The 16400-nt window shown below is 44.2% G+C and overlaps 1 protein-coding gene across 5 annotated transcripts in view; it reads left to right on the top strand.

Moving 5' to 3' along the window:
• LOC122809699 (zinc finger CCCH domain-containing protein 13-like) overlaps positions 1–9661 on the top strand; it is a 1891555-nt gene extending 1881894 nt beyond the window's left edge. For all 5 annotated transcript variants that reach the window (XM_044081418.1, XM_044081393.1, XM_044081403.1 and 2 more), the window contains one exon: positions 8619–9661. In XM_044081418.1, coding sequence (XP_043937353.1) covers positions 8619–8697 — 79 coding nt within the window. In that variant the 3' untranslated portion in view covers positions 8698–9661. The remainder of the gene's footprint in view (positions 1–8618) is intronic.
• Positions 9662–16400: the final 6739 nt, after the last annotated feature.

Raw genomic sequence — 16400 nt, 5'->3', positions numbered from 1 at the left:
ATGAAAACAAAGGTGAATATAAGCTTCACTCATTAGATGTTCACAGGCAGCTTAGATTTTATCTAAACAGGACGGCTGGTCATAGGCAATCCGACCAGTTGTTTATTTCCTTTGCAAAATTTAATTTGGGCAAGCCAATTTCTAAAGTTTCTCTGTCCCGCTGGATTTCACAGTGCATCTTATTGGCTTATCAAGCTTCAGGAAGGCCCGCACCGGAGGGTGTTCATGCCCATTCAACCCGGTCAGTATCTACCTCGGCAGCCTTCAAGGCTAGGATTCCTCTAGATGATATTTGTGCAGCAGCCACGTGGGCTTCATCTCATACTTTTATTTCCCACTACAAGTTGGATCTTGCATCTAGGGTAGAGCATCCTTTGGCTCGCGGTGCTCCGGAATATCCTTCCATGATGGCGCCCAAGATTCAGGTAGCTGGGGACTCTGTCCCACAGGTTGCAGACAAATGAATATCCTACTTCAGATTTAGAAGTTATGTACTCACCATAACGTTCCATCTGAGTAGGTGTATTCATTTGTCTGCAACCATCCCGCCCTCCTATCCCCCTGGCCTTTCAGTTTCCTGCATATTCTATGTTACCCTTTTCAGGGTGTTGTTGCTTTGGCAAACTCGATCTGAGGTCATGAGGGTAGAGCAGGGCATTATGGGTGAGGGGAGGAGCTGAGAGCTTGGATCCATAGCTGGAAAACCATGCCGGTTCGGATCAGATATCGGATCCATAACCCACAGGTTGCAGACAAATGAATACACCTACTCAGATGGAACGTTATGGTGAGTACATAACTTCTAATTACTTTCTCCATTCTGACTCCTTTGGCAGCTCTGGAACAACCTACTATGCCAATCCATTCCCTGCCAAGGACACACCATTTCCCTAAACTGAATCTCTTTGCAGACAGCCCACCATCCCCCCTTTCTAGAGAGAACAAAGTCCCCCTCAATGGTCTCAGTCCTTTCTTCCAGGTGTCTCACTGAAGTCAACGTGGAGTTATTGGTGGTGAAGATTCTTTGAGCCCAAGGTGTGTCAGACACCCCTGTCGGCTCCTACCCCTTTGGGTCAGGGACCGACACCCTCCACTTCCCCTGGTAGCTTAGAGTCTTTGGTTCCAAGCTTCTGGGAACTGATCATGGTGGTACTGTATGTTTCTTTTCCATTGGACCCGACAACTGCCCTGAGCACTCCTGTTGTGTAGGAACCGGAGTCCTCTTGGGGCCGCAGCCTGGCGGTCAGTTCTGAGTCAGTCTGCGGCTGGGTTTTCAGAGTAGTGTCGGCACGCACAGTCTTGAGTCCGACTTCAGTCTTGATGGGGGACTTTATCAGGATGGAGGGGTTCAGAGCCAAGGCCTTCCTTTTTGGCTCCGGAGTACCCTTTCTCTTCTGGTTGGTCAGCCTTTGAGGCCATGAAGAGGGCATTGGCTACTTCCAGTACCAGGTCGGTTCCTTCCTACGTGGAGTTTCTGCTTCTGACCTTGTTTCTGGAACATCAGCCAACTCCTTCACAGGGCAGCAGGTACTGCATCCTCGGACTACCCAGTGGGGTACCCTTCTTCTGAAACCTCCCCTCAAAAGAAATAGTGCAGGGGGAAGCATCTGGCCTCTCCTGAAGAGTCCTTCACAAAAGACATGGATTTCGATGAAGGTGAAGGGTCCCCCGGATCACCTCCTGATGATGTCTCATTTGGGGACATCTTGGAAATACTTAAACAGAAAGGTGTTTGGAATCCCTCAACTCTTCTACTGAAGAATTTGTGTACCTGCAGGCTTTTGTTACCTGCTTGTCTACTTCCTGGGTGTCTCCACCCTGCCGACAAGCTCATCAAATTGATCTCTTGACAGGTGTGAAAGGCTGCTGATGTTACTGAGCCATTTCCCAAGAGACCAGATAAAACCATTACAGCCCCAGAAGACAAGCCGTTTTGGACTAAGAGAATTCCTGTAGATCCCATGGTGGTAGTGGCAGCCACTGAAAAGGAACTTGTGGAAGAAAGTTCCCCTGTCCATGCCCCCAACAAGGAGTCATGAGAGATGGATAGATTCGGGAAGCGAGTTTATGCTTTATTGACCTTTGCCCTGTAGTCTTTGAAATACCAGGCACATTTTACAAAATTGCGGAGAGATCTGATCAAGAAGCTGTCAGATACCTTCTCAGGAGATGTTTCTGAAGAGAAGCAGTATTCAGTCACCTGTCAGTTAAGCTACCCTGACATCCATTTCCAATTCGTACATGAGGCTCATTTTTCATGTTGCCAAAGGAACAACAAGAGCAGCAGGTTCAGGCATTTCCATAAGCGGGCATGCCTGGATGTGCTTGTGTGATTTTGCAGAGCCCTTCAAGTCTTCGTTTGTCAGTGCACCCTTTGATTACTCTTCCCTTTTTGACCCAACTATTAGAGACACTTTAACTAGGTGTGAGAAGGATGGGAAAACCCTTTCTGCCATAGAGAGTGTTTTTCCATTCCACAGAGGCTTTTTTTTCTAGGAACCCCCATGAGGAATGAGCAAAATGTGTTTCAGGAAGTCTCAAGCGCCCTTCCAGACTATGCCATGTGAAAGTTCCCCCAGAAGCAGAGGGGGAGAACAGTAATAGAAGACACTGCCCACGTGGCCGAGGTGGCCTGCAACATCAGGGCTGCCAGGATTGCTTCTTTGGGAAACCCTTCCAGCGCCCCTGAACAGAGGCCTGATTGTGTCCACCTCTGGAGGCATTCTGGGATCACTTATCCCTGCACCTAAAAGCCTGACAAGAAATCACTTCCGATACTTGGGTGCAGACAGTCATTTCCAGAGGCTATACAATTCCCTTTTCCCTTCATTTGCCCATTCCCATCATCCTCCCTGTTCAAAGAAATTCTCCAATGTTACACCCAGTCAGGGGGAACAGGCAGCTATTCAAATTCAAAAGCTGTTAGAGAAAAAGTCATCCAGGAAGTCCCACCAGACCAAATAGGATCCACATTTTACTCCAGATTCTTCTTAGTGCCAAAAATTATTATGGATCTCATAAACAAGGACATGGGCAATCTCCAAACACTTGACCCCACCCAATTCTGATTAGTCAGGAGCAGATCTTGCCTACTGTACCTAGTTGACGACTTTGAGACCATCACCAAGGCCCTGGATGAGGGAAAGTCAGTACATACAGCCTACCTTGACTGGCCAAGGCCTTTGACACAATTCCCCACTCGAGCATCATTGAAAAGCTAACACAACTTGGTGTTAATCCCTATCTCATCAGATGTGGGTGGTTAACTGGCTCACAGATAGGACCCATAAGGTCAAAATAGGCACCACCACCTCTGACAGCAGACCTATCAGTAGTGGTGTTCCACAGGGATCTGTCCTGGGACCCCTACTGTTTGGCATCTACTTCTCAGACTTCCAGGCAAAGATCAAGGGCCTGTGGCTGATCAAGTTTGCGGATATCTGTAAGTTGGGTGCCCTCATTGACTTCCCAAATGACATTAACATACTGCAAGAGGGTCTCACGGCTATAAATTACTGGTGCCAAAGTCATGGCCTTAAGTTAAACGCAAAAAAGTATTATCGTACCATTCAGCAAAAACACAGCCCCTACTGATTAACCACATCAACACCAATCCCCTAAGCAAGCAACCCGTGGCGAGAGCCCTGGGTACTCAGGTTGACAGTCTCACATTAGTCCATGTGGCAGCAGTGGTCAGAAAAGCCTTTGACTTCGTTCATGTCATATGTAAAGGGATTGCATCCAGAAAAAAGGAGGCTATTACCTCTGCACTTCTCCCTCAATAGACCTACAAATTAGTATAAAGCCCCATTTTGGTATGTACCTCTTCAAATGCCTGGCGCAACTGGAAAGGCCACAGAAATACCTCACACAGAAAATCCATGGCTTCCAACACCTGTCTTATGCGAACAGGCTCAGATCACTGTCACTTTTCACAGTATCATACAGATTGCTCAGAGGTGATCTGTGTCTCGCCTACAAGGCAATATTGGACCCTGCCCTACTAGAGATGCTCCATATCCGTAAGTCTAACTCCTCACGCACTACCCTCTCAATAGGCCTAAATCTAATGTGCGACATCAACAAAACGTGCTGGAGAGACAGGTTTATCTTCCAGAAGCTGCCCTGTCTCTGAAATAGACTTCCCATACATGTCAGAGTACCTTGCTGACCCTCTTCAAGCACAGCCTTGATGAGTGGATGGGCAACCACAAATTTGTCCCAGGGATTCCATCTTTGTCCCTCATTGACAGGGGTGACAAGTGCTGACTTAGGTTTCTTTTTTGGGGATAAACTCTTGTCTAGGCTTGTAAGGGCCTCAGGGCCATTAGCCTTGTAACCCCCTATGATCCAAAAAAGACAGGGGACTTGAAGCCAATTTTAGATCTCAGCAAACTGAACAAATCTGTTCGAAAACCCAAATTTCGGATGATCACAGTTCAGTCCATTCTTCTGTTTTTAGGAAAGGACAACTAGATGTGATCTGTTGATCTTCAGGATACATACTACCACATAAAGATAGACAGATGGTCCAGGAGATTCCTTTGCTAACTGCTGGAAGCCAGTCATTACCAATTCAAAGTTCTTCCCTTTGGTCTCACCACAGCCCCCAGGTTGTTCACCAAATGCATGGCAGTAGGAGCAGCTTACCTAAGACTGCAAGGATTCTGGGTGTTTCTGTAGCTCATTTCTGCTACTACCAAGCAACTACTTCTAGCAGCAAAACAAAAGGTTCTACAGTTATGCAGCCCTCTAGGCATCACGATCAACTTTGACAAATCCTCACTGGAACCCACACAAAATCTAATGTTGTAGGAGTGCTGTTAGATATGAGAACCTCCATTGCTTCACTACCTCCATCTCTGTTGGAAACTATCCATACTGAAGTTCAGGATCTACCACAAAGAAAGAGTCCTTGCACGTCTAGTGCTTAAAGCATTAGGAGCAATGGCAGCAGTAGCTCTTGTCCCCGTTACCAGGTTTCACGTGTGAATATTGCAATGGTTACTTGCGGTACAGTGGTCAATCCATCATCCCTTAATGCCAGTTTTGATCACCAACACATGCAAAAGGGATCTTATGTGTTGGATTCATTCAAGCCTAGTTCAACAAGGATGCCCGTTCATTCCCCCACAGCCTAAGGCCACAGTGACCACAGACACTTCCCAGGGAAAGGCAGTCCAAGGCACTTGGTCACTGTCAGAGGCCGACCTGCAAGTAAACATTCTAGATATGAGAGATGTGCTAGTGGTGGTGCGAGCATTCCAAGATACTCTATCTCCAGGGATAATTGCGGTTCAGACAGACATGTTGGTGGTCTGGTACATCAAACAACAGGGGACCAGATCCTACCCCTTATGCCAAGAAGCACTTGCAGTTTGGTAGTGGACAATCTCATCCAACTGCTTTCTGATCACAACGCATATTCCAGGAAAGTCCAGTGTGATAGAAGACAGATTGAGCGGATGCATCCTTCTACCTCGTGAATGGTCCTTCAATCCAAAAGTGTCAAAGGATTTCCTGATTATGGGGCCAGCCTTGCTGCAACCTTTTTGCCTCTGCTCTTAACAGCAAATGCAGCAACTACATTGCCCTCGTCCCCCCAGAGGGGGAATTACAGAGGGACGCTCTTCTCCACAGTTGGCCCACCTCCCCGGTCTCCTTTATGCCTTTCCTCTGACGCCATTAATTCCCAAATTTCTATAGAAAGCCATGTTGAAGAGCAGTCACCCTCATTGCCCCCTTTTGGCCTCTGCAGATTTGGTTCTCCTTCCTGTGGCCTCATCTGGTACAAGCACCATGGATTCTGGATCCAACTCCAGACCTCCTGTCACACCCGATGGACATCAGTCACCCATATATTACCAGTTTCAAGCTGACAGCTTGGTTTCTCCAATTCCGTTAGTGGCCAGGTATAATATGTTCTCTTCCCCAGTTAAACACACATTTTTGTCATCTCATAAACTGTTTACTTGTGAACTCTACACAAGTAAATGGAAGAGATTTGTTCTCTGGGCCACCTTACATGACTTTGATCCCTTTTCATCACCATTCTAAGAATTTCTTCACTTCCTAGCCTCTATTTTAAATGTTAGAGCTTCCACCTGTACGATTAAAGTTCAACTAGCAGCCATTCCAATTTTCATAATGGTTTCCATTGAGCATCCGTGGCTTCGCTTCGACTTTGCAAAGCCTTTTTAAGAGATGCTGTTCTATTAAAGCCCCCGTACAAGGACCCTACTCCTCCGTGGGACCTTACTTTAATGGTACAGGCCTCAACACAAACCCCTTTAGAGTCAGCTTCAAGATGTGATCTGAAGTTTCTATCTTGGAAAACTATCTTAGTTGCCATTACCTCAGCAAGAAGAATTTTGAAAATTCACATACTTTCATCTAGACCACCATACTTTATTTTTCACAAGGATAGTTTTGCACAGGACCAACCCATCCTTTTTACCTAAAGTTGTCAGAAACTAATCTTCATCAATGCATTAATCTTCCTGTGTTCTTCCCAAATTATTCTAACAAGGGTGAGTACACATTACATCTATTAAATGTTCACAGACAGCTAAGATTCTACCTTGACAGGACCAAGGACATCAGGAAATGTGACCAGCTGTTTGCTTTTCGCATATCAATTTGGGACAACCTGTAACCAATGTAACTCTAGCTAAGTGGATTTCAGATTGTATTTCCCTTGTTTATAAGAGAAGAGGAGTTATCTCCTTACCTTTACTGCCAAAAGCACTTTCATCTAGGGCGGTAGTTACTTCTGCGGTCTTTCAGTCAAGAACTTCCATGGATGACATCTGTGCAGTTGCAACTTTTGCATCTCCCCATACCTTTGTTACTCATTACAAGTTGGATCTGGTCTCTAGGGGAAGAGCATCATTTGGTTCAGTGGTGCTCAGAAATATTTTTCCCAACTCCACACAGGGTTCTAAGTAGGCTGGGGACACTGTCCCACAGGTGATCACAGGGTGAAGATTGAAAACTTCAGGTAAAGAAGTTAATGTCTTACCATAACGTTCCATCTGAGTTGTCCATCTTCATCTGTCATCACCTAATCCTTTCCTCCTTCCCCCTATTGGATTTCCTGGAAGAACGGACTTTCCCACGTGAGTTCCTTTTAGAATATTATTATGATCCAGATATGGTCTCTTACCTTTTTGCTGCTTTCATTCTGTAAGCAGCAAACTCAGTCTAAGGTAATTACCCTATGCATTATGGGTAAGGAATTTGCTTGTTTTTGGAGTCCACAAGTTATAGAAGCAGCTGAGTCAATTCCAAAGTTTCAAAACTGAATCCAAGGATGACCGATGAGGATGGACAACTCTGATGGAATGTTATGATGAGACTTTTTTTTTTTTTTTTTTTTTTTTTGCAACAGGGCAAGCCAGTCTGCACCCCAGACTGATATATTTACTCCATTAACAGATAGACCATGTTGAGAGTGATTCGCAGTGTAGTTACAGCAGTTGATGCATTTCACTTCATGGAAGTAGACTCTACAAGTTAAATATTTTTGTCCAGCTGCTGATTGCGCAAGGATAAGGAAGCCATTATGGTTTAGGTGGGTGCTCAGATTACTTTGAGGACAGTCTCTCTGGTTACAGCTGTAGGTTTATAGTTAGTGAAGATATTCTATGCATAGTAGTTGGGTCTTCTCTCTAATGAAAGAGATTTGTATACTTTTGATGTGTACTATATTATGATTACATTTGGGATTATCTTAAATGATAGATCATTGTTCTATTTTTCTTTTAAAACTTTCTAGTGCTTTTCTTTTCCAGGAGAGGCTGGAAATTCAGTTATATTTGTTGGTGACTTCCTGCTTTTTCAAAAAAATGAAAGATTGCAGGAATTCTCCACTTTACAGATGACATTTGTAATTGTCTTTGGCATAGGGCATAGCTTTGTACTTCATCGGGGATATCTGACTATCCTGAAGCAAAAATTAGAAGACTGATTTCTGCCAATGAGTAAGACACATACATTTATAAATGAAGTACAGCAGTGATCCTGTCGTGTGAAGATGTACATTTAAGGTAAGCAGTTGTACTTCCAAGGAGAGTACCCTCCTTGGTGAGTCTGAAATAGCTGCCTTATAGTCACTTGTATGGACAGCCCATTCATTCATCTGTAGTAGTTAAAGTCCCCTGTCAAGTCAGGCAAGTGCATACTGTTGTGTATTAAGCAATGTGGGTTTCAGCTCATCATACCTTTTTTCATGAAGAGTTGGAAGTGTTTGCTCACTGGTTTGGGATGAACTGGTGTGCCCCAGGCTGGGTGTTTTCGTAATTCAACAAATCATATCACAATATGCTGTGACATAATGCTTAAACCTAACGGCAGCCAGCTTTAAAAAAATGCTGAATTGGAACAGAAGAGAGTATAGAACCCAATTTGTATATCAGTCATATATCATCCTCTTATGAATCTGATACTTTAAGAACTATTTTTATGTTCATTAACTCTATCCGTAGACCTAAACAAGAGCATTTTTATTCAGGAATGTTGGGCTGTATTCTGTTGCTGGTGAAATTGGCGTTTTATTTAATCTTGTCTGTAATCTATCAGGATGTCATTCAAATTTTTTATTGTATCTGTTTTCATAGGTCCCAGAGTAATGCTTCAAAATGGGGTCCACCACAGCATTCCAATGTGCCACCTCAAGGCACTAATACTTGGTATTAGTCAAACTGTTTTGGACTACTGACGTGTTCTACACCCACTATATTGCAAGCTTCAGATCTTCCCTTGATGGATGTGCTCATGGTGTCTTGGAAGTAGCCTGATCTCTAAAGTACAGTTTGATGGCTGGAATGACTTGAATGTCTGTTGCAGTTACTGTCTTTTCTGCTTCCCTTAAACAAATCCTAGAAAATGTATAAATGGGGCTGTGATCCAGCTTTCAGGTGTCAACAAATCAAGTGTACATTTGCTCTTGAGCTGGCCGTCTTTTGAACTGTAACTGCAGGTCTGCAGTATTTAAGTACATTTGCTACTAGTTATGGTTTCACTTGCTAGGACTATTTGCATCCAATTTTCAGCATACGTTAAATTGTTCTGTTTTTTTACCTCAGTAGCTCTCACACACATCTTGTAAAGAATGAAGACATACCTAGAAGTAAACCCTTAATGTTCCAACTGATTCAGTTGGATATTTTAAGTTATGGCTTCTACTTTGTTTTAATGTAAAAAAAAAGATTTGCAAAACCCACCTACTTTTGGGTTTTTCACTTATAAGAAAATGATACTAATTTTGTAGTATCCATTGCTGTAGACTTTTTGACTTTGTTTTATGAGATAAGCCAGTCTGTAGACTTAATGGTGATTGTTTTATACTATGTATCTTTAAAAAAAAATGTTAATTGGGAAATTAATTTGAATTTGCATTAATATGCAGATATGGAAAATTAGAATTCAGCTGTTCTGGCTTGTTGTGTCATGAAGAAATTTGTTGTGTCATGAAGAAAGTGGCTGTCATATCCCATCTACCAGTGCTTTATGCTATGACTTTTGGCAGAATTAATTTTCTGATGGAAAGTGTGGTGCCTGCATTCATTTTTTCAGTAATAAGTTCCAAATGTTTTGTAAAATTTCAAGGTAACTACGTTAGGGTGACTTTTTTATTCAGAGTAAAACCAAAAAGTTTTAATTTGTTCTGTTGTTTTTATTTAGTGTGCATTGACTTAAGATTTGTCTATGACAAGAAATTGTTTCCCAGGAAGGTTTTGACCATTGTATTAAGTTTGACTCTTTAAGATGCTCTCAAACAGCAGGAAGTAACAGATTATAGGGCACAGTTGGCAGATATAGAAGTGTGTTATCATTTCCAGAGGTAGTGGAATGATTCCCTTATATTTCCTTGGCAACTAACTGCAAAGAAAAAAAAATGATTTTGTAAGCCTTTATCATCCTCTAGCTTCGTTCTGCAAGTCATTGGGTATATGGCTGTCTTCTATGTAGCATTACAAGTGTTTATTTTTTTAGTTGTCTTTGTTATTGATAGCATTGCTAGATTGTAAATAAAAAGTGTGTGGGGCTGGGGGGAGTCCAGTGCATTTTAGATCTTTACTAACAAGAGATCTGGAGCGCACTATAAAATTGTATAAAATGCGCGCACACATACACATATATTATATAATTTAATATAGTATGTAATCTTTCCATTGCATTTTCTGGATGGCGTAAGGAAAAATAGAGAGAATAAGCCTATGTAGTTGGACATTTTAAGAGCCTTAGCATTCTACCTACCTCCTAACACTTTTTATACCTTATTGTCTCTGTGGAGTCCTTCAGCACAACCTGTTCCGGTAATCCTTATGTAAAACCACCTTTAAAGATCCAGAGAGTTTAGTGCCAGCAGTCTGCTGTCTGTGCCCTTACCTCTTCCTTTTCAGAATGATTCCTTCATGTCCTTGACATGATCTTGTATTCCAGTTATGCCCCCACCCCTTCTTTTTTTTTTTTCCTGGTCTCAAGTGGGAGAATCTGTAAATTCTTAGCCTGTGGTCATATTCCTTCACCTTTGTCCTATAGATGTCCTCCTGTTCTGCTGTTGCAGTATTCTTTTCATGTAGGAGATTGCCTGCCAAGCGACCCAGTGTTGGCCAGTACACAAAAGTCTGTTAGTGCCTAGGGTACGTGATGCATTGCATATAGGCTATCAGATATAGGCCATAAAAGCAACCGTCTTTGGAACTTCTTTACTCCGAGAGCAGAACACTTCTTCCTATGTATGGTTTGCTTCCTGAAGAATTTTCAGTCTCAGCTTCTCAGATAAGTGCCCCGTTGGGGAATCCTTTTATACTATTTGATTGTGTATAGGGTTTGTCATCCAAGAAGGGTAAATGCCAATGTGGACGTCAGATTCCACAAAGACGACCACTAACAGTGCCTTTTCTGTCTTGGGCCTACCCACAACCATACGGCTTGCCCCATTTCCAATCTTTTGCTCCCAAAACTTTTAAGTACTAGGCTGAATTTTCTTTCCATCTATTTAGAAAATCAGCAGTTAAAACTTCTCACTAAAAGGATGGAGGGTCCCTCAGACTTGGAGGCTGAGTCATTAGTGAAGCAGAAGGCCAAGAAACGTAGGCCGGAACTTTGGCTGCACCTCCAGTGCCAAATGTCTCTCCAGAGATGCTCGCTAGTCCGGAGATATAATCAGGGCTTGTCATCTGATCCACAGGCCAAACCCATAACTGAGATCGCCTTGGAGCAAGATAACAGCACGTCCTTGGAGGTGCTGCAGTCTTCCACTGTGAACATCCAAGGGGAACCCAGACTTGTAGTTTCTGAAGGCCCTAGGGGGATCCTGACCATTCTAGTTAGGGAGGAAGTGGACTCTGACATAATCGAGTGTAGGCCTACATCTGGCCCACCATCACTACACTGAGTTGATATTCCATGCAAAAAGAAACAAAAGGTTAAACATGTTTCTCCGCCATCTGACCCTTAAAAGGATTGGCAGGCCTATTCATAGAGCATTCTTAATGCTCTCGTATTCCTTAGACCCCCTCCAGGGGTTACTGTATCCTAACTCTCCCTGGACTGCTTCACCTCAAAAGAGGGTCAGGGAAGAAACCTCTCCAGAAAATGAACAATCTGCTGAAGATGAGTCACTGGCCTACTCAACACAGATCCCCTCCCCACTAGATTGTGCTTCCCCAGAGGAAGACTGTAATAGAGTTGATACTCTAGCAGAGGAAATTTCCTTTAATGACACTCACCAAGTTGTAGGAACATTTCAAGTGTCAGATGTTCAAAAACGCTACTGTGACATACTGCAGGTGGACACCCCAGTCCCTCAGCTGTCCTTCCTATCCTTCCTGCATTCCTAGATGTATTTGCATCTTCAAGCAAAACTCCATATTCACAGGCTCCAGTACCCACAAAAAATCAGATTTTATTAAGGTGCCTGCAGACTGCAAGGTGTTATTCAAAGCACCCTCGGCTGACCCATCAGACATCACTGTAGCTTCAGACAAGCCCTTTAGGCTTCTTCCATCAACCTGCCTGCTTCCTTCTTACAGGGACAGCAGACATTTGGAGAGACTGGGGAAAAAGTGTATATGTCTGCCACCCTTGCCTTTAGGGCAATAGACTACCAAACCCACATGACAAAATACTTTTTAGAGCTCTTGACCTAGTTATCTAAAATCATTTCAGATTTGCCTGATTCTGAGAATAAATCTCTGGCTAAGTCCTTGTTGGGTGCATCCTCTGTGGTCACTCGCCACTCAATTAAGTGTAGCCATGATGCTGCAGAGGCTTCTGCTAGGGCAGCTGCCTCAGGATCTATCCTTGGAAGATATGCATGGTAAGACTCCAACCTTTACAGAGGATATCAAATCCAAATTGATAGATGCTCCTCTGTACAGTTCAGCCCTGTTGGGTAAACTAAGACAAAAAAAATCTTTAAAGTGACAACAATCATTTTGGACTTCTCAACAAGCTCCACCGCAAAAACAGCCCTTACCAGATAGGCCAGGGTCCATTTGACTATTTGGACACCATATTACCTGCTTGATCAAGGCACCATTCATCATGCCCCTCTTCATCAAAGATGCAAGAGGGTTTATTCCTGGATGTTTCTAGTTCCAAGGAAAGAAGACCCCTGGAAGACCCATCTTAGATCTCTCCTTCCTCAGTACCTACCTGAAAGTACCAACCTTCAGGATACTTTCATTACAGACCCTGTTCCCTCTGATCTTACTTCAAGCCTGTATGGCCTCAGTAGACATACAGTTTGCCCTTTGGCCTTTCTACCACCCCAAGGGTGCCTAGAGAAGAGTTTGTGGTATTGTATGAGGAAGTTGGGAGTGGCAGAGAAGTATGCAAGAGTGGTACAGGATATGTATGAGGGGTAGTGTGGCAGTGATGATGTCTGCAGTAGGAGTTGGATGCATTTAAGGTGGAGGTGGGATTACATCAAGGATCAGCTCTGAGCCCTTTCTTTGCAATTGTGATGGACAGGTTGACAGATGGGATCAGACAGGAGTCCCCGTGGACTAGGATGTCTGCTAATGACATTGTGATCTGCAGTGAGAGTAGGGTTGGGGGAAACCCTGGAGAGGTGGAGATATGCTCTAGAGAGGAGAGGAATAAAGGTCAGCAGGACTAAGACAGAATATATGTGTGTGAATGAGAAGAGAGGCTAGAGTAATGGTGAGGATGCAGGGAGTATAGTTGGACAAAGGTGGATGAATTTAAATACTTATGATCAACAGTTCAGAGTAATGGTGAGTGCGGAAGGGAGGTGGAGTGTACAGGCAGGGTGGAGAAGACTTGTCAGGAGTGACTTGTGACCAACTGGTACCAGTAAAAGTGAAAGGGAAGGCCTACAAGAGGGTAGTGAGACCAGCTATGTTATATGGGTTGGAGACTGTGGCATTGACAAAAAGGTAGGAGTCAGAGGTTGCAGAGTTAAAGATGTTAAGATTTGCATTGGGTGTGGCAAGGATGGACAGGATTAGGAATCAGTATATTGGAGGGTCAGCTCAGCTTGGATGGTTTGGGGAATAAGCCAGAGAGACAAGAGTGCGTTAGTTTGGACATGATGTTCTTGGTGTTTCACTGTTGCAGTCATCACATTTGGGTTGTCTGCCTGCAGGTAACCCTCAGCCGGCCTGAATACAAGAGTCTTGGGATTTCTGCGTCGGATGCTGTCGCTTCTTCCATGACGTCAGGTCGTCTGGGTATAAAACATGCAGCCAACTCCATTACATCAGAATTTCTTGCCGTGCGGTGCCCAAAGCAGAAGCAGTTAACAAGTGCCGGTTGGCCAACTCCTGAAATTTTCATTTTCGAGTTTCAGACGTGAAGTCTTCTAAAAGATAAGTACCCCATTGGGGATGTTTTTTTTCTTGCTCTAACCAATGTCAGAAAAAATTAATTGTCTTGCCTGTGGAATGCAAATACCTCATAGAGATTTTCATTCTTACTGCGTCACCTGTTTAGGCCCAGACCACTGCGTCCCTCGGTGTTGGTTTTGTGCCTTGTTCAATGCCCGAACGATTCATCGTTGGGCTATTTTTGTAGCTAAATTCTTTCGCTGTCAATCTCCGTACTTCGTTAAGCCATCCGACTACCGATCTTTCAAAAAAAGTAAGGATAAAGACAGAGACAGACCGCATAGGTCCAAAACTGCCGATGGTGCTTCTGTTAAGCTAGTCGCCAGTCCACCGGTACTCAGTGAGGTGCTTTTACAGCCCCTGATGCCCACTTCTACAGATTCGGAAGCCTCTACTGAGACCCATTCAGAGTCCGATATGCCGCGAGATGCTTCTTCGACTATGGAACCTGCGGATGTCTCTACCTTGAATGAGTCTGGAGCTGCTGTGCAGGCACCGGCTTCTGAGAAGTGTATTCAGGCCTTCCGATTTTCATATTAAACTGGCAACTTCGTTTCAAGCCAAAAATACCGAATTTCTCAGGCCTAAAGTTCGCACTACGCCTAGGAAACTGGCGACCATAGCGCATTCTCAGGCCCACATGCCTCACAAGCAAATGATTAGTATGGCTGAAGACCTTATTACCTTAATTAGGGGAATCCAGCCTTCCCCCTCAGAGACCTAGAACTGATTTTCCTTCTGATTTTTCTGATCAGGAATCTGATATCTCTGTTCCTTCTGACTACCAGGACACATACTCTTTTCTACCTATGAGGATTCTGATGCAGAGGATTCCATTCCCTCTGCTTCCCCTCCAGAAGATTTTTCTTTTGGTGAAACCCTGCATACCCTTGGGGAGCAATTTCCACTGGGAAAAACAGGACTACTCTCAGTCCAAAAAGAGACTCTGGGAATTTTTAAACCTGCCTCAGCACATGCTTCTAGCTTTCCCTCCTGTTTTGGAGATTGTAGGTTCATAGGTAGGTACTACTCTATCTGCCCGAAGGCATTTATAAGCCTAGCTGGAATGTGTTGGCTTTTGCTGCCCCCTTAGATTAGTTCCCTGTACCTCTGTCCAGCAGAGCCATTGAAGTGATTCCTGGGGTAAACTTTGTTTCCCATCCACTCGTCAAGGTTTCTCTTGAAGAGGGTTAGCGAGGAGCTCTGCCTAATGTAGATTGGAATCTTGTTCCAGAGCATGGGAAGTCTCTGGGACAGGAAGCTTATCCCTCCAGCATGTCCTATTTATTGTTGTGGTGAAGTTTAGATCCCTGGAGTGTGTGGCTTGAGGGGATATAGTTTTCTTTAGGTGGAGCATGTCCATCAATTCTGGGTTGGGCATGGCCTTGTATGTCAGGCAGAGATCACCTCTGAGTAGGTGGTATACAACCGAGTACAGCTGGAGTTTCTTCAGTCGAGCTGCATAGGGCATCTGCTTGAGGCCAGTGATCCTCTTGGTTGAGGTATTTCTGTGGTCTTTCCAGTTGTTACAGGTGTCTTGTAAGGTACATCCCAAATGGGGGCATTGTACTGTGATGGGTTTGATGAGTGATGCGTGGAGGGGCCCAATGACATCTTTTGATCTGGATACAAACCCTTTTGTGATTAGGTGGGCCACGTAGAAGGATTTTCTAACCACTTTGGCAATGTGATTATCAAAGGAGAGGTTACTATCTACTTGGGTCCCCAGATCCCTTATTACGACTTCCGTATTTAGGGGGCTACTACTTATGTGGTAGTTTGTGGGTACTTTGTTTTTTCCAAAGGGGATGACTATGCACTTTTTGGCATTTAGCTTGAGGCCATGGTTTTGACACCAGGCATCTGTCTCAGTGAGACCTTTTTGGAGGATGTTTGTTAGACGGAGAGTCAGTTATAGCCCCTAGTTTGCAGTCGTCTGCAAACTTGGTCAGCCATAGTCCTCCTGTGTTTGCCTGTACCTCTGAGAAGTATATGCCAAACAGGAGGGGTCCTAGAACTGAGCCCTGGGGAATGCCACTTGTAACTGGTTTAGAGTCAGACCTAGCTCCCGCAACCGTGTGGGTTCTGTCTGTGAGCCAGTTGGCAACCCACCTCGTGACGTAGGGGTTTATGTTCAGGCTGGTGAACTTGTCTATAATACCTGAATGGGGAATGGTGTCAAAGGCCTTTGCGAGGTCTAGGTAGGCTGTGTGGACCACCTTTCCCTCGTCTATGCCTTAGTAACTGTCTCAAAGAAGTCCACCATGTTTAGGAGGCATGATCTGCCCTTAACAAAGCCGAACAGGGTAGGGTCCAGTGTTTGGAGGTTTTCTATGTCTCTTTTTTAATGAGATCCATGATGATGCGCTCCATAGCTTTGCAGACCAAGCTAGTCAGGCTTATAGGGCGATAGTTACTGGGGTCTGTTGTGGCTCCACCTTTGTGGAGCGGAATAACCGTTGCTGTGTGCCACTCTGTGGGCACGTAGCCTGTGGAGAGGCTGAGTTTAAACTGTGTGTTTAGATGAGGGGTTAGTTC

Source organism: Protopterus annectens, chromosome 1.part1 (assembly GCF_019279795.1).
Source record: "Protopterus annectens isolate FY-2018-M chromosome 1.part1, PAN1.0, whole genome shotgun sequence".
Taxonomy (NCBI): domain Eukaryota; kingdom Metazoa; phylum Chordata; order Ceratodontiformes; family Protopteridae; genus Protopterus; species Protopterus annectens.
Note: the sequence above shows the minus strand (reverse complement) of the source record. Positions and strands in the feature narration are given on the sequence as shown.